The sequence below is a fragment of the Balaenoptera acutorostrata genome, chromosome 16 (assembly GCF_949987535.1).
Source record: "Balaenoptera acutorostrata chromosome 16, mBalAcu1.1, whole genome shotgun sequence".
Taxonomy (NCBI): domain Eukaryota; kingdom Metazoa; phylum Chordata; class Mammalia; order Artiodactyla; family Balaenopteridae; genus Balaenoptera; species Balaenoptera acutorostrata.
Genome location: NC_080079.1, coordinates 77,525,730 through 77,542,963, shown reverse-complemented (window position 1 = coordinate 77,542,963; position 17,234 = coordinate 77,525,730). Strand labels below are relative to the sequence as shown.

General features: G+C 37.3%; 1 protein-coding gene across 4 annotated transcripts in view; it reads left to right on the top strand.

Annotated features, from left to right (window-relative positions):
* The first annotated feature begins 667 nt into the window (after positions 1 to 667).
* HEATR1 (HEAT repeat containing 1) overlaps positions 668 to 17,234 on the top strand; it is a 63,749-nt gene continuing 47,182 nt past the window's right edge. For 2 of the 4 annotated variants that reach the window (XM_057531618.1, XM_057531616.1), the window contains exons 1-16: positions 797 to 987; positions 1,067 to 1,240; positions 1,811 to 2,027; positions 4,177 to 4,318; positions 5,841 to 5,942; positions 6,391 to 6,531; positions 7,305 to 7,516; positions 7,671 to 7,804; positions 8,977 to 9,079; positions 9,993 to 10,103; positions 10,518 to 10,635; positions 11,735 to 11,842; positions 14,516 to 14,611; positions 15,053 to 15,141; positions 16,522 to 16,733; positions 17,075 to 17,196. In XM_057531618.1, the coding sequence (XP_057387601.1) occupies positions 1,099 to 1,240; positions 1,811 to 2,027; positions 4,177 to 4,318; positions 5,841 to 5,942; positions 6,391 to 6,531; positions 7,305 to 7,516; positions 7,671 to 7,804; positions 8,977 to 9,079; positions 9,993 to 10,103; positions 10,518 to 10,635; positions 11,735 to 11,842; positions 14,516 to 14,611; positions 15,053 to 15,141; positions 16,522 to 16,733; positions 17,075 to 17,196 (2,049 nt within the window). In that variant the 5' untranslated portion in view covers positions 797 to 987; positions 1,067 to 1,098. Of the gene's footprint in view, positions 765 to 794; positions 988 to 1,066; positions 1,241 to 1,810; positions 2,028 to 4,176; positions 4,319 to 5,840; positions 5,943 to 6,390; positions 6,532 to 7,304; positions 7,517 to 7,670; positions 7,805 to 8,976; positions 9,080 to 9,992; positions 10,104 to 10,517; positions 10,636 to 11,734; positions 11,843 to 14,515; positions 14,612 to 15,052; positions 15,142 to 16,521; positions 16,734 to 17,074; positions 17,197 to 17,234 lie in introns of those variants that run through there. The other 2 variants (XM_057531617.1, XR_009005745.1) reach the window with 2 other exon arrangements.

Sequence of the window (17,234 nt, the reverse complement as noted above, 5' to 3'; positions counted from 1 at the left end):
CCTGCTTATTCTTTTGTTAAAACTCATCGAATTGCTAAACTGAAGTGTGTGATTTCGTTTGTAGATTACTTCTCACCGGGGTTAGTTTAAACCAACCAACGAACAAACAAAAAGCAATGCGAGGCCTCCAAGAATGCAAAGTGGAGGAAGGAATGGCCCCCAAGCCCCAGGACGGTTGTGTCCAGAATTTGCGGAGCGGCTCGCACCGCGATCAGTAGCTCATCGCCTGAAATTCTCAGCTTCTTTTCGTTTTATAGAGGAGGTAAAGAAACAGAGAGATGAGAATTCGGTGTAGCTCACACCGCCCAAAGGCGTTAGCGCGGGTATACGAACCCGGGCTGTGACTTCACAGCTCACAGTTTTAACCACTGCGCGGTGCTGCCGGTACCTAGTAAAAGCTGGATACGTGTATGTTGAATGAATGATTCCGGCTACAGAACCTTAAAGCTCACAAAAGGCCCGCCCAGAAACTGAAACTTCCAGCCACAAGCCAAAAACAGACCACTAGCTCCCAGCTAGCGGACCGCAGATTCTGAGCCTGAAGTCCGGCGCGGCGGAGGGGCGGGGCTTTGCCGTCTGGGGGCGGAGTCGCCTTTTCTCATTCGGGCAAGCTTGTACCTCCTCACTTGCCGTAGTGCCTGAAACCGGAAGTTCGCGCGAGGAGTGCTCCACATTTCCGGGCGAGAGCTGGACTTATTGGTACCACGTGGGAGCTGCTGTGAAGATTCGCTGGCTTTTGAGTCCTGACTGAAGTGGAGCTCCGGGTGAGCAGGAGCTGTGGGTCGGGTTGGTATACAGGGGAGCGTAAAGTGTCCGCGGGTTTTCGAGTCTCCGCGGAGTCGGGGCTGAGAAATGTTCGGCGCGGCCCCCGGGGCTGTAATTAGCTGTTAACGCTGTTGCTTTAGTGTTTGCATCTCCGGCGTCCGCGAGTCCCTGGGCAGCAGGTGATGTGTGCGCGGCCGCGTTGAGTACGGAGGAAAGTTGCTTGTACGTGAGGCATTTGCTGCTTACCTTTAAGCCACCTTCTTAATTTTGTAGAGGCTTCTCACGGGGTTATGTTTCTTAGCCTGTGTGTTTAGAAATCCGCTGGCCTGAAAGATGACGTCCTTAGCCCAGCAGCTCCAACGACTCGCCCTCCCTCAAAGTGATCCCAGCCTCTTATCTAGAGATGAAGTTGCCTCTTTGTTGTTTGACCCCAAGGAAGCGGCCACCATCGACAGGGACACCGCCTTTGCCATTGGTGAGCTACCCTTTAACTTAGGAAAGCTCTGGGAAGCGTGTGTTTCCTGGATGTTGGTGTATTTTCTTGTTTTCTTTTCTGACCCGCCCTCTTCCTTAGCGGTTTCTAACTTGCTAACCTGACTTACGTTGTTAAGGGAAAGAGAATAACAAAAAGCCATGCGCTAGATGCGTGAAATGTATATAGGCAGCGGCATCTGAATGTCACAGGTGATAAACAAGGTTGGGGGGTCATCTAAGCTGTAGAGAGGAGGAACAGTCAAAAGGGGCGGGAGGCTGTGGCTGGAGGGTAGGGGAGGAGCCTTCCTAGGACTGGCCTAATTATTGTATTGAAATTGTATTGTATTGAAAAAAGAAAAAAGGCCCCCTGCCAAAAGGTATTTCTGTTCTCCTAGTTGGTGAGATGAGATTTATTCTCTATGTTGGAAACTAGAAATCTATGTTTGGGACTGTATTACAGATGATATATGCTAAAAGAATTCAGAGAGTTTTAGGCAAAAGTAACACTGTAAAAGAGGGGTGAGATGAGTTTGCTCGCAAAGAATTGTTAAATAAAGTGGCCTTTTCCTAGGATGCACTGGCCTGGAAGAGCTGCTTGGTATCGATCCTTCCTTTGAGCGTTTTGAAGCACCGTTGTTCAGCCAGCTAGCAAAAACCTTGGAGCGGAGCATTCAGACCAAAGCAGTGAACAAACAGCTGGATGAAAACATTTCATTATTTCTTATCCACCTGTCTCCTTACTTCCTGCTGAAGCCGGCACAGAAGTGTCTGGAGTGGTTGATCCACAGGTAGCAAATGGAATTACGGAAATAATTATGGGCTAATAACATTGATCTTTTTAAATTTAAAGTTTAAAATTGAAAAATCAGGTGTATTAAGAGATTAACACGATTTGTATTGGGTGAGGTAAGCATGCCCTTCTACTGTTGAACTCATTTCTGTTGATACTGAGAAGTAGAACTACTGAAGATCTTGAGTGAATAGTCAGGCCTCATTAGTTCTGAGGGGCTCGTGTCAGTTTGCCGTTACAAATTGTTACTGCATATTTGGGGCAAAGGGTGTTATTAAACTTCTTGCCAAAATAACAAAAAGAATGGTTTGGGAACAGGGTAAGAGTATTCTCTAAAATACCATAACTTAAGAAAAACAATAATAGCTAATGTGTATTGAACATTTATACACCAGGCCTTGTGGTAAGCACTTTGTGTGCATTATCTCAGCACTCACGACATTCCTGTGGGGAGATGCTTCTCTTATCCCCATTTTATAGTTGAGAAGACAGGTGTAGAAGAGTTAAGTTGGCTGAGTCACATGACTGGTAAGCAGAGATGCAAATTTTGTTTCCAAGGTCTGATCTTTACTCTACTTTGGAAATTGTCTCAGTAGGTTTATTCAGTTTATTTTCTCATTTATTTGCATTACACTGGTATTACATCATAGTTGACACATTTTAATTTTTTCTCCTAGGTATGTTTTAAAAGTAGAAAGGCTTCCACTTCATTAATTAGAGGCGTGGGGGTAAGGGAAGCCAGTGAATCATTGAGAAAACAAGTGTAACCTGGGTCTTCTCATTATCGTATCATTAGATTCATCAGTCAAAAAAAAATCAAACCTGTACTATTTCCCTCTGTCTTCTAGCATTTAATTTACCCCAAATAGATCGTTACTGTAAGGAGTACTTTTTTCGTTTGGTTTTACATTTATATATTCATGTAACTTATTTATTTAGCAAACATTAAGTTCAATACAAGGATGAATAGGCCGCCCTTTCTTACTGTTTTGAAAGAAATGCCACAATAAGGGTGTATACAAAGTTTGGGGCATGTGGTGCTGCCTGAAGTAGTTGAGGAAAGCTTCATGGAGAAAGTGATGTCTTGGCTAGTATTAAAGCCATATTATAGAACTAATAAAAGGCAAGGGGCGTGGTGCTGTAAGAAAGGTACAGGTGAAAGGATAGGAGAGTTAAGACAGATGTAAGAGGGATCACTTGGCTGGGAGAATTAAGAAAAGCATCTTGAAAAAGAATGCATTTGAGCTAGATCTTAAAGGCTAGACAGGATGTAATGGATCTGACAGAATTAATAAATCTGTCTTATGTTATTAGGGTGGCATGACCAATACCAAGTTTTGTAAAGTTCATAGACAAATTAAATATGGTTGTAATTTGATCTTTTTTTTTAATTCAAAGAAGGTAATATGATTTTCTTTATAATTAGTCTTCTGGTTTTAGGATTATGATAGTTAGGTGAGGTGAGGAAACTGAGCTGTGGAAGGTGAACTTTGGAGCATGGAGAGAAGCCGAGTGTTGCTGCCTACTTGACCAGTTTGGTTTTCTGTTGGTTTGACTGCATTGATCCCAAAGTCATGTTAATGTAATAATGGATTGTAAAAAAAGTTGAGGGCTTCCCTGGTGGCGCAGTGGTTGAGAGTCTGCCTGCCGATGCAGGGGACGTGGGTTCGGGCCCTGGTCTGGGAGGATCCCACATTCCGCGGAGCGACTGGGCCCGTGAGCCACAGTTGCTGAGCCTGCGCGTCTGGAGCCTGTGCTCCGCAACGGGAGAGGCCGCGATGATGAGAGGCCCGCGCACCGCGATGAGGAGTGGCCCCCGCTTGCCGCAACTGGAGAAAGCCCTCGCACAGAAACGAAGACCCAATACAGCCATAAATAAATAAATAAAAATTAAAAAAAAAAAAAAAGTTGAGAGAAAGTGAATGGATGTCAATTTTGATAGTGAATATTTTAAAATGCTACTGCATGAGAATTGGCAAACCCTGTTGAGTACTTTCATGCCTATGCTTTAAGTGCGCTATACCTTGCTTATAGTTGTATGGTTGCTTTAAGTGGGTTTAGCTCATTGTTACACCGTTTGGACACATAAGGAAATACACGCTTGTAAGTTTTGTGTCAGTTAGAATTGTTTGCTTTTTTTTCCCCAGGTTCCATATCCATCTTTATAATCAGGATAGCCTCATTGCCTGTGTTCTCCCATACCACGAGACAAGAATATTTGTGCGGGTTATACAGCTTCTAAAAATTAATAATTCAAAGCACAAGTGGTTCTGGTTATTGCCAATTAAGGTATGCTTGTTGAATGACATGTATCTATAATCATTGCAAACCTTCATTAAAGGTATAATTTGGAAAAAATTAAATCTTTGGTGCTCCTGAGAGTAGACCAAGTATTACCTCCATCACTTTTATTTCCTAACTTCCAGTTGAAACTGTTATGAATAATAGCTGGCTTTCATTTAGTACCTGATATCAGGATAGGCAATTTGTATTTTATTATCTTGGATTCTCACAAAATTCTATTTTTACAGATGAGGACAGGTTCAGAGAATTAAGTTACTTGCCAAAGTTCATGTAACTCTAAAGTGGCAGAGTTGGGGTTTGCATCCAGATCTGATTGTAAAGCTTGTCTTTCCACTATACCATGCTGTCTGGCATTTTAAATTTTGGAACTGAGAAGCTTAAAACAAGTTAGAGGTGAAGAAATGCATAAAATACTTACAAAAATTAAAAGGATAAGGATACTTGAAGGACTTCCGGAAATTATTAAAGTTGTGAAGAAGATGCTAGAAAATTAATTTACAGATGAATAATAGGATGGTTGTCTTACAGGAAAGTTCTGGCTGAGATCAGATAGCATGATTTTGTAGTAAAACAACTGACTTGCCATTATCACTTTGTTTGCATCTATAGTAGAGGAAAGTAGATGTATGTTGTTAGCAAGAATTTTACTGAATGTTGAACACGGCGATTCAGGCCAGCAGGAGGGCAAATGGGGATGAAAGTAGGTTAACAGGCTGGGCCTGTGGAATGAGTTAACTTGATGGGTGATGACAGGAGGTCCATGGTCAGAATTAGTAAAAAGAAAGGGAATGGGAATTTTTAATTAGAAGAAAATTTTAAGTGTTTGCATGTAAAGCACTTGAACTTAAAGAATGTTCAAGAAGAGAAGGCCAACCTAAAATAAAGCTTCTTAATCCAACTACTCGACGTTCACTCTGCTAATAACATCAAAATTATTTTTCCCCTAGTCTACACACAGACCCTGCTGTTCTCTAGGCACACTTTTTTCAGGTATCCAAACCCCCCTTACCTATTAAAGTTCACTTCAAATTATTTTTTCATTGATTTATTCAAAATTTATTGAGCACTAATACATGCCATGCACAGTGCTAGGCAGTGGGAAGAGCAGTATAAGCTGACCGTGTTCCTCTCTGTTTCTATTACTAGTGTTACTGTGAAGCAGTGACAGAACCATATCACATTGGCTCAAAAACCAAATTTAACCAGTAGAGTTACTGAGAATCTAGAGAATCCAGATTTAGATAAATACATATCAAAATGCGACACGTGATAAGTGAGCGTTTTTCACTGAGTACCTCCACACTCATTGCTTGGCCTTCTCTTGAATTCCTAAAGTTTGCACAGTTTTATGTGTTAATTTCATCTTTGCCAACAGCGATGAGGAAAGACTATATTTCGCATTTATGAACTGCAGCAGTTTGAAGCTGTTACTTTGGAAGGTACTTTAAAAATAATGATGAGTTGATGAATGTCCTAAGTAATAGCTGGTTCTTTCTGTCTATAATAGCAGTGTGGAGTGCCCTTAGCTAAAGGAACGTTGGTTACCCACTGCTACAAAGATCTTGGATTCATGGATTTCATTTGTAGTCTGGTGACAAAATGTGTGAAGGTGAGTAGTAAACTGTTTCATGAACGTATAATCCCATTAGAAGGTTGCTTCCTCTTCATAGAGGAAACAAATGAAGGCCTTCTCTAGTAACAGTGGGACTTTGAAGAAGTGCCCTTTTTTTAAAGGATCTGCTGTTTTGGCGCATGAGCAGCTTGATCAGTCTTTCATCACCACAGCTGTTTTTCTACAAAAATAAATTATTCTCTTCCTTGCCAGGTCCTATTTACAGTGACTGTTTAAACAAAGACACAATCTAAAAATGTCAGGAAGGTTGTTCATTCTTGTCATATTTAATTGAACTATTAGATGTGTTTATGTAACGTTACGTATGGTAAAACTAAAGTGTCAGCCTGAAGTAGTTGAGGAGAGCTGTAAATGTTTTTATACTTTCATCTGACTGGCCTTTCACTCTTAAAACTGTGTGTGGTTTGTGGGTTTTTTTTCCCAGGTTTTTGCTGAGTATCCTGGGAGCTCAGCTCAGATGAGGGTGCTCTTAACTTTCTATGCTTCTACCATCGTGTCTGCTCTGGTGACCGCCGAGGACTTATCCGACAATATAGTCGCCAAGCTGTTCCCGTATGTTCAAAAGGTTGGCCCCGCTCATGTGTAAAGTAGATTATTTTGTACCTGAAGGAATTTTCTTGCTTTTGAAAATTTCACTTAGACATCAATGTTTTTACATTGATAATTTATTTCAGGTGGTTAATGAGATTTAATTTATAGGTAAAAAATATGACTTCTTAAAAACTTACCAGAGTGGGATCTTAGCTAGGGCTCCTTAGGGATGAATGTTCGCTGTTTGGCCCTGCCATCTTCTCCCAGATTCATGTTACCTCAGTGGAAAGAGAACGGATTAGAAAATCTCTTCAGGGCAGAGGCTCTCTTACCATTCCTTTTGCACTGACTTCTGCTTCTCAGTGTTTCTTCTCCCCAAGTGCCTCATTGCCTCCCACCGTCCCAGATTCCCAGTGGAGGAACTGCTTTGCTTCCCACCAGTGTCCCAAAATTATTGTCTTTAATCAGGCACTGTTTTATTCCTGACTGAAGTCTCCCTTACACAGGTGGATGTTTTCATATAAAAGAAGACTCCTTGGCTCCTGTTAGGATGTGTAGTGGAGGTTTGAGTTGGGAGACCTTCTGAGATCCCTTCTGTCATTCAAGAGACTTGTCTCATTTCCATGTCCCCTCAGGAAAAGGGGCCAACATCTTGATTTTTCACTTCCGAGGAGTGTTGACTCTCTGTGTTAGGTTGTATTAATCTCTAATTTATGACATTTCCAATTTGTCAAAGTAAAGTAACATTTTAAGTAGGATAAAATAACACAGTTTCTTTTCTTTCCTTATATTTAAAAATATATTTAGGGATTGAAATCATCTTTACCAGATTACAGAGCTGCAACGTACATGATAATATGTCAGATTTCGGTGAAAGTGACCATGGAAGATACCTTCGTCAATTCCTTGGCTTCACAGATCATCAAAACACTGACCAGAATTCCCTCTCTGATCAAGGATGGATTGGGTTGCTTGATAGTGCTCCTGCAGAGACAGAAGCCAGAGAGCCTGGGGAAAAAGTACGTATAATTGAATTGGCAATGATAATAATTACAAGTGAATGAAGTTATTTTGAATAGTTTTTTCCCTAAGATAAATTTTACACTATTTTTAAAAATTGCCATTCATTGTCTAACTTGTGAAGTCAACATCTTATGTCTTGCTTCTTCAAAGGCCGTTTCCTCACTTATGTACTGTTCCTGATCTTGTTACACTACTTCACGGGATTTCTGAAACATACGACATCAGTCCTCTTCTCCGTTACATGCTTCCCCATCTGGTTGTCTCCATTGTTAATCATGTTACAGGTATGTGGTTTTACGTGTTGTGTCCAGAAACTTCCTTTCTCAGCTGTGATTCTCTTAAAATAGGAACCACATCCTTGTTAATATCTTGAAGATATTTAGAGTTTCTGCTAATTGTTTTTGTGTAATGTATCTATTTTTCTGAATAGAGAAACATTGGAGGTGGGGAGCATGTTTAAAGGAAATCCTTGTTAAATGAGTAATGTGCTCAGTGTTGTTTTTTTTTTAAAATATGTGTTCTCACACAGTCTCTACATGAAAAAGACTGAAATTATTTTGAAACAATTAAAACACATTACTCAGTAAAACTTTCCCTTCTCATTTAGGTATTTAATGAACTTTAGTGATTCATTTACAATAAATATCCAGTTGCCAAAACAGTTTTTCTCCCTTGAGTCACTGGAAATATAAGACCAAGAAAATCTCATGCATGAAAATCCAAATTTAAAAAAAGTCCAAAAGTTAATTAGAAGGTGATTATTTGCATTATACATTTTTCACCCTTCAATAAATATAGAAAGACAAGGAAGAAATACTTGGTCCTGTTGCTACTGGACTAAGAAAGACATACTAAGAAAGTCATTTCTAAAGTTATGTCCATTTATTGGAAAATAAGATTTGCTTAACTCCATCTCAGTTTAAACGTGAGTTTCAGAAGCATGACTAGCACGAATGAAAGTGTACTTTTCCTGTTCTGATGGTGATGAGTAATGAAGCCAGGGCTAACGTTCATTCATAAATGTGGAATGGAAGATGACAGCTCTTGGTTCGGTAAGGAGGCTTTGAGATGAAGTTTAGCCTGTATTCAGGATAGTTTATTGAGATGTAGATTCAGGTCCCAACTTCACCGCTTGTAATGTGGCCTGGGGAAAGACTATATTCTTTGGACTTCCGTTTCATTCATGAGAGAGGCATGATAGTACTTGTTTTTAAAAAATATAGAGAATATCAGGTAAAGGATAAATGAGGGTAATGTATACAAAAGTGGTTTGAAAAGATATAAATGACTAAACAGGTGAAGTACACTTTTAAAAATAGGTAAAAAGCTGGATGTCGTTATGTACATGTATTAAAGTTATTCTTGTAGAAAGATTTTCTGCTGTAAAAAAACTTAATAGCATACACATGCGGGAAACGTTTTCCCCAATCAATTTTAATTTGTTATATATGCTAAGGAGAAGAAACTGAAGAGATGGATGGTCAAATCTATAGGAGACTCTTAGAAGCCATACTTACAAATATATCCCTGAAGAACAACTTAGACCATTTGTTGGCTAGGTAAGCTGTTACTTTTGACATGCTTTTGATTTGTATTTTTGTGGCTTAGTGTACTTTTCAGGGTTGGCTAACAGTTTTCCAGTATCCCTTTATAATGTATTTCTTGCTTTGTCCATGCCATTTCATCTAATTATAAGTACTTAGTCCAATAATTGTGGCAACAGAAAATGTAATTTCTCTTGTTTGTCTTTAGTGCTTATATGTGGTCATGGAAAGTTAACAGTGAAACTAAATTTGGGTTATACTGCATGTAATTTGTGGTTGTTTAAAATTTTCTAGTACTAAGTGGACCAAAATGCCTGAAACAATACATCACAGTTGGTAATCAGTAAATATCAATTAGAAACTTAATACTGAGGGTTGGCATGAAGTAAAGATAGTTCAGCCTCCCGTTTTCTTTTCTTATTTGAAGGGCAACTCGATGCAGTGAAAAGAATGTAGTCATGGTGGTCGGATGTAGGTTTAAATCTTATCACCTCCGGCTAGTAGAATAATAAGTTCTGATGGTCAGGCTGCGTGGATCTCGGTTTGCCGTTGTGTATCGTTGGGCAGGTACCTATCTGGTGGGCGTGTCATTTGTGTCCCTTGCTCCCATAGTTGGCTTGTGAATTCAGTGAGGTTAAATATGCAAAGTACTGTTGAGAGCTTGGCTCTGGAGTCAGACAAGGGTGGAAAACCTGCTCTCCTTTATATGGCTCAACAGGGCTCACTGAGTATTGCCTCTTGTTGCTGTTCTTGTTTGACCTCAGGCAAATTATAAGACTTCTTAGTCTGAGTTTTTGTATCTGTAAAATGAGTCTAATTTCTATCTTGTAGAGGTCTGACAGAGAGAATATTTCTAAAGCACCTAGAATGTAGTAGGTATTCAATAAACAGTAACTCTCATGTCTGCGGTATTTGTTTTATTCTGCAGCCTTCTTTTTGAGGAGTATATTTCATATAGCTCACAGGAAGAAATCGATTCTCATAAAGTATCTTTGCTTAATGAGCAGTTTCTTCCACTTATCAGACTTTTAGAAAACAGGTGAGTTGTGTGTGTGTTTGTGCCCTTCTTAATGTGTACCTCTTGTTTTATAAAGAGATGATTCACAAATCGCAACTTAATATAGTGAATGAATTGTAAAGATAATGTTCTTCTTTTCTACCTTTCAGGAAGGGACAATTAAAGGATTCAAATATATTTGAAATATAAGGGAAAATAGGGGTTGTGTGGGGACTATGGAGAGTATAATTTTTTTTATATAGACTTTTTGTTGTTGAAAGAGTCATAGTAACAGACTTGATCAATATCATTTGGTTTTACGTATTCCATTTGTCAAAAATTTAAGTCTCAATCTCAGTAATTTAAAAAATTATATTTTTTCTTTTATACATATATGGTGTGTGTGGTTAATAACTTTGTTAAGAGTAATGAACTAACTCTTTAATTTCATCCCAGATATCCCAAAACATTAGATGCCGTATTAGAGGAACGCCTAAAGGAAATTACAGACCTAAAAAAACAGGAGCTTTTTCACCAATTTATCTCTCTTTCTGCAAGTGGTGGAAAGTATCAGGTAACTTTTTTTCAGGGGAATTATGACACTTACGGGTATTTGTGTGGTTAGTTGAAGAGCTCCAGAAGGAAATTTGCTACTTCACTTCTGTTTGGGAAGTTTCATAGAGAGAGAAGATTTTTTACAGTTTGCCTAGTTAGCTGAAGTAAGACTCTGAGGCAGGAATTAAATAATTGGAGAAGGGTACAGTAATTTTTAGATAACTGTGAACCTGATACTTATTTCTGGAAAAGCGTTGTTTGGAAATTTTGTATATGATGCTCATTAGCAATCACCAAAAGATGGCCTAACTTAGGTTTCTGGTGTTCCTTATCTTTCTCCTCTACCCTTATCTTCCCAGTGCAGTACCCACCAGCCACGTGTGGCTATTTAAGTCATTGATTAGGAAAAGGGAAGTGGATTTTGTTTCATGATTATGTTAGAACTTCAGAAATTTTCTGGTGATTCACCCTAAGTCTTTATACTAGAAGTTAGACATTTAAGTAGTTCTTATAATTAGCCTTGAAAATAAATGTTAGGATGAGAAATATGATTGTTTGGGTTTTTCTCCTCCATAATTAGACTTTCGTCTTTAATGGTATTTCATTTCCAAAATCATATGTTGATAGACTTCCTTCGTAGTCTAATTATCAATACATAAATAAAGTTGCCACTAATTTGAGTGTCACTGTCACATCATTTAGATGAATTGCATTCTCTTCAGTGATCAATTTTTTTGATTTATATTTTCATTTAGGCGCTAATACAGTGATTTATCTTAGGTGCTTTTCACCTTGGAATCAGACATACATAAAGAATACAAAATTACTTCATAGAATTACTTCACTAATTTAAACCTACATGTAGGCACAAGTATACATGAAATCACAACATTCACAAAACAAATTTTTTTTATCTGCTGTTACTCATACTATGTTCTGGAGACAAAGATTTTGCTTTACTTTTTACTTTCAGTTTGGTTTACTTTTTGGTTTCTGAAATTAGATGGTGGTTATTGAATAAGTTGGGCAGCTCGGGGTGGTTTTCTCTGGTTCTTCTTGATCATGTGCTGCTCAGATTGAATGGCGAGATCATGTGGTAATTGTGCTGAATCCTGTAGTTTTTAGCAGATTCTGATACCTCCTTGATGCTCAGTCTGAATCACCCACTTGCTCCTGTGAGACTTCTGGCCATTAATCATCTGAAAAATGTCATGACAACATCAAAGGTTTGTGTCAGATAGCCTTCATTTGTGATGTTTTTATCCTTATGATGAGCAGTGTAATTCTAGAATAAGAAATTGAAGTTACCACCTAGAATCAATATTGTTTAATTATAGAGATAAGCCTAATAAAGAATATGGGCATTCATTGGACAAAGATTTAGGACCATACATGCCAGAAGCCACCATTTTAACCTGTATATGTTTCCACGTTGCAGATGATTAGGTTAGCTTTAGTTAAGAGTTTTTCAACCTGGGATTTATAGATTAATTTACAGAGGGGCATAAATTATCTGAGAATTTTTTAGTTTTGAAATTTGAATTTGATAGTCTTAAGTTTAACATGAGCGTATTTGGGGACATCAGAATGATAGCTTTTGGAGCCCTGTTCATGATTTCGGTACCTGCAAGTTGCATTTGTCTTTAAAATTTTGGTGGCTTCTGGTAGTAAGTACAGAAGCTGACTTAATTTGTAAATAAAGCCTTTATAACAAAATGATATTTTACAAAGACTTTGCAGTGATTCAAGTAGAGCAGTATTTTCCAAACTTTAGTCATTCAAGCAAATTTTTTGCTGTATTAGCTGACCACTGATGTTAATTTTTTTTTAAATTTTTCTTTAGTTTCTTTTAAATGGACTCATTTTTTCACATAGCTTTCTTTCTTTTAAATTGAGTTATGGTTGATTTACAATATTATATTTCAAGTGTACAACATAGTAATTCAGTATTTTTATAGATTATACTTCATACAAAGTAAATACAAAATATTGACTATATTCCCTGTGCTATGCATTATATCCTTGTAACTTAATTTATACCTAGTAGTTTATACTTCATTATCCTCTTCATCTATTTCACATAGCTTTTAAATCATGCGTTTGAAGTGCTAATTGTATGTACATTTTACTGTAGTTAATACAGTTTGAAATAAGAATGTTCATCTGTGTAATATCTAAAATCATCTCATGTACTACCATTTGCATATTTGAAAAATTTCTAGATTAGAGAAAAATACTAGCAGAGTTTAGTTTCTCCATAGCACATAGTAGTATAAACACACTGAACTCTAAACTTGTGTCATGGCCATTAAAACCAGATTCGTATTACAAGTAGAATTTAATTTCAGCTAATCATAATTACCACATTAAGTTTATTTAATTTTGAATTTTACTGTTTTTAGTTATTTTACTTTTCAATTTGTAATTTTAAAAATATTTAAAAATATTTTCTCATATTTTTAAAGAGTTATACTTAATTTTTAAAATGGTAGATGTATTCAAATTTGAAAAATATTGCTTGGCTTGATTCATTTCTGATCTGGTACAAATTATGTTTCTGTCATAAATTGCTGGTAGGTTTGTCTCATTGATTTGTTGGATAATTAAACTCAGTGAATACTGTTCTTTGTTGTAATAGGAAGATTTCAGTGCCTAGAATAAAAAGCGGGATTCCTGGAATCTCCTAATATTCTTTTTTTTTTTTTTTTTAGTTTTTAATTTTTTTAATTTTTTATTTTTTATTTATTATTATTTTTTAACATCTTTATTGGAGTATAATTGCTTTACAATCTCCGAATATTCTTGAAGCCATTCTTATCCTTCCTGCTTTTACTCTTAATCCCGTCCTACCCTGTCCTCTGGATTTGTTAGTTTTTTCAGTGAAGGGCAGTGTATACATTCAACTTACAGGCTTTAGTATTGTAATTGCAGTTAATGTCTGTCTTTGCATGCTTTGATTTCCTTTTCCCTTCTCTGTTAATGTCTGGACATACGTTCTGTTCTGTTCTCGAATTCCAGATTGAGCTATTTGGCTACTTGTTAGCTTTTGAGAAAATTTTGGCATTTGGCATTAAACTTTGACTTCAGTTTTGTGAATTTTAGGGATTTTTACTTTTTGTCTCCCAACCTTCTGACCTACATTATTTTCTGTGGGATTATTTACTTGTTTTTTTTCTTTTCACCACCTACAGGTAGAGATATATTCAGTTTGGTTAGCAGTCTTATTTTTCTGTTACTGTGAATGATTTTATGCTTTATTTTCCTTTGTTACTTAAAAGAAAAATATGAACTTTTTGGGGCAGACTGCAGTCATCAGCACGTGTCATCATCCTTGTAAAAACCTTGAAAATTAAAAGCTAACTTTTAACACTGCTTACTATGTCTAAAGCACTGTTTTAAGTGTTGATATGTATTATTTGATCCTGTAACAACCCTTTGAGGTAGGTATTATTATTAGCCCTATTTTATAGATGAGAATAATGAGACCTAGGAAGGTTAAGTAACTTGCTCAAGGTCGCACAGCTAGTAAGTGGTGGAACTGGGATTTAAACTTAGACATTCTGGTTCTTTAGTTTGTGCTCTCCCAAAATCTAGGTTCTCATTTTAACAAGATGAACTCTTTAATGCAAAAATTGTATTTTAATTGCACATCTTATTATATTTTCAATGGAAACTGGAAAGAGTTTGTACCAAACAATTATTCATCTAAAAAGGACTTCTAGAGTTTGCCTAGTTCAACGCAAGTGTGCTTAGTTTTTAATTTGCATCCGGGGCAGCAGAACCTGTGTTCCTTAACTGGAATTCTGGAGTGCTTTTCACAAAACCATACTTCCTTTCTAATGTAAAGTCTTCAGAGGTTTTAGCAACAACTAAATTAATATTTTTTTTCTATTGCTCAGGAGAGTATCGATGAGTCTTTCGTTAAAGAAGCTATTTTAACCCGATTAGGTGATGATAGCATAGACGTTGTCTTGTCAGCTATAAGTGCATTTGAGGTGAGTGAATTTGTTGTTCATTGACGTGCATGTTTTGTTTGTAAATATTTACTTACCCTTCTCACATGAATCTCTGCTCTAGGCAGCAACATATTTGGAAATTATGCTTTCACTGGAAATTTGTTCTGTTGAGAGCATAGACTTAAGCCTGGTTGGGGAAAGCACATGGGAGTAATTAGATTATACAACTTTATATATTTGGAAGTTCTTTTAAAAAGGAAAAGTGCTTTGTGAATTTTTATCAGTAGTAAATACGTAGGGATCCTGGGAAATTGGATCCTGAATGGCACTTTTAAGAAATTGGTCTCATAGAACTTTTAAATTATACTGGAATTTTTGGGAGATAAATTCTTTATAATTCATAATTTTTTAAAGTTCGTTTAATAAGCACCATATTTGAAGCAAGCAAAAATTTACTTACGGGTATTTTTTTCTCTCTAGATTTTCAAACAACAGTTTAGTTCAGAAGTGACAGTTTCAAATCTCCTGAATCTCTTTCAAAGAGCAGAACTTTCAAAAAATAGGGGATGGTATGTATTTGTATCTCCTAAATAAATTAATGAAATTATTTTCTTTTTAATAAATTCATTTATTTATTTATTTATTTATATTTGCCTGCGTTGGGTCTTCTTTGATGGGCGCAGGCTTTCTCTAGTTGCGGCGAGCGGGCTTCTCATTGCTGTGGCTTGTTTTGTCGCGGAGCACGGGGTGTAGGCGCACGGACTCAGTAGTTGTGGCTCGAGGGCTCTAGAGCACAGGCTCAGTAGCTGTGGCGCACGGGCTTAGTTGCTTCGAGACATGTGGAATCTTCCCGGACCAGGGATTGAACCCGTGTCCCCTGCGTTGGCAGGCGGATTCTTAACCACTGCGCCACCAGGGAAGTGCCTGAAATTCTTATATCAAGTTCGCTTTTATTTGGGTTTGTATGGATTTGTTGTAGTATTCTCTATGTTTGAAATTTTTCTTTTTTTTTTTTATTATTTATGGGTGTGTTGGGTCTTTGTTTCTGTGCGAGGGCTTTCTCTAGTTGCGGCAAGTGGGGGCCACTCTTCATCGCGGTGCGCGGGCCTCTCATTATCGCGGCCTCTCTTGTTGCGGAGCACAGGCTCCAAACGCGCAGGCTCAGTAATTGTGGCTCACGGGCCTAGTTGCTCCGCGGCATATGGGATCTTCCCAGACCGGGGCTCGAACCCGTGTCCCCTGCATTGGTAGGCAGATTCTCAACCACTGCGCCACCAGGGAAGCCCTGAAATTTTTCTTAATAAAATGGAAAAAGAAGTGTATAGTGTATGATATAATACTGAGATCTGGGAAGTAGGATGGGAAGGAGCTTTAATTTTTTGCTTTATATAATGTATTTCTACTTTACAAGGATAATATATTACACTTTATAATTAAAACAATTACAAATATATTAAATAAAAAATAAGCTCAGAGGCACATGATACCTTCTGTAATGTTTTGATGAGCTTTCGTTATTTCACTTTTGGCACCTAAGCTTTTTGCATGGAAAAGTGACTAAGCTCCTTAGAGGATAAGAGCATGTCTTACAGGTTTTTGTGTCCTGTTTAGTTCTTAGCGTATAGTATGTGTTCAGATAATATTTTTTGAACTGATGAGTGAATCTCTGATTTCTAGTGGAGTTGAGATGTATAGTGTGATATGTTTTATGTTACAGTTAACCTAATGATTTCTTAAAAAGAAAGATTTGACAGAGTTGGTTTAAAATTAATGTCCCAAATAACTCCTTTGTTAGCATGGATTTTAAGTGATATCTTGATGTTTCTCAATAATGTGTTTGGTAAAGAGACCAGGATGGTGTCAGTTGAGCTGGAAAAATGTAACAATGATTTTTTGCTGAACTGAAGTCTCTCATGTGTCTCAACCAAATGTGTTTATGTATCTTTTAGGTACAGTGTGCTTGAGATAGCAGCAGACATACTAATTAAAGCAGAGATACTGAGTGAGAATGATCAGTTGTCGAATCAGGTGGTGGTGCACCTGCTGCCATTTATGGTCATCAACAATGATGATATGGAATCTGCTGAGGTGAAAATGGCTATAAATTTATCAAAATCAGGAATTTGCTCTCTGCATCCTTTATTAAGAGGCTGGAAAGAAGGTAAGAAATTCAGTTGTTTTTTAGAAAAAGTGAACAGGTGACACTTTAAAAAAAGAAGATAACCATAATTAAAAATTGGCAGTGATTGTTATTTGAAATTGTTCATTGTGTTACATGCCAGCAAGATTTTAAAACATTTTTGCTAATATGGAAAGTATACAGTGAAAAGGACACTGACCCACTGAAGAATTCGTAATTTTATGAAAAGAAAAATAAAAAGCAAACCTTCGTAGGAAAATTGTAAAACTTTTGCCTAAATTCTTTACTTGACATGATATTTAGGTGAGTGTTAGTAACATAAGGGCCCTCTGGTGTTCAATTATTATTATTTTTTTAAACAGCTCTTGAAAATGTGATTAAAAGCACAAAGTCAGGAGAACTAATTGGTGTAGCAAGTCAGAAGATGATTGAGTTGCTGGCTGACAATATAAATTCAGGGGATCCCTCTTCAATGTTAAAGATGGTAGGTATGTTGTCGAAGTCAACCCCCTGGGTTTCCTT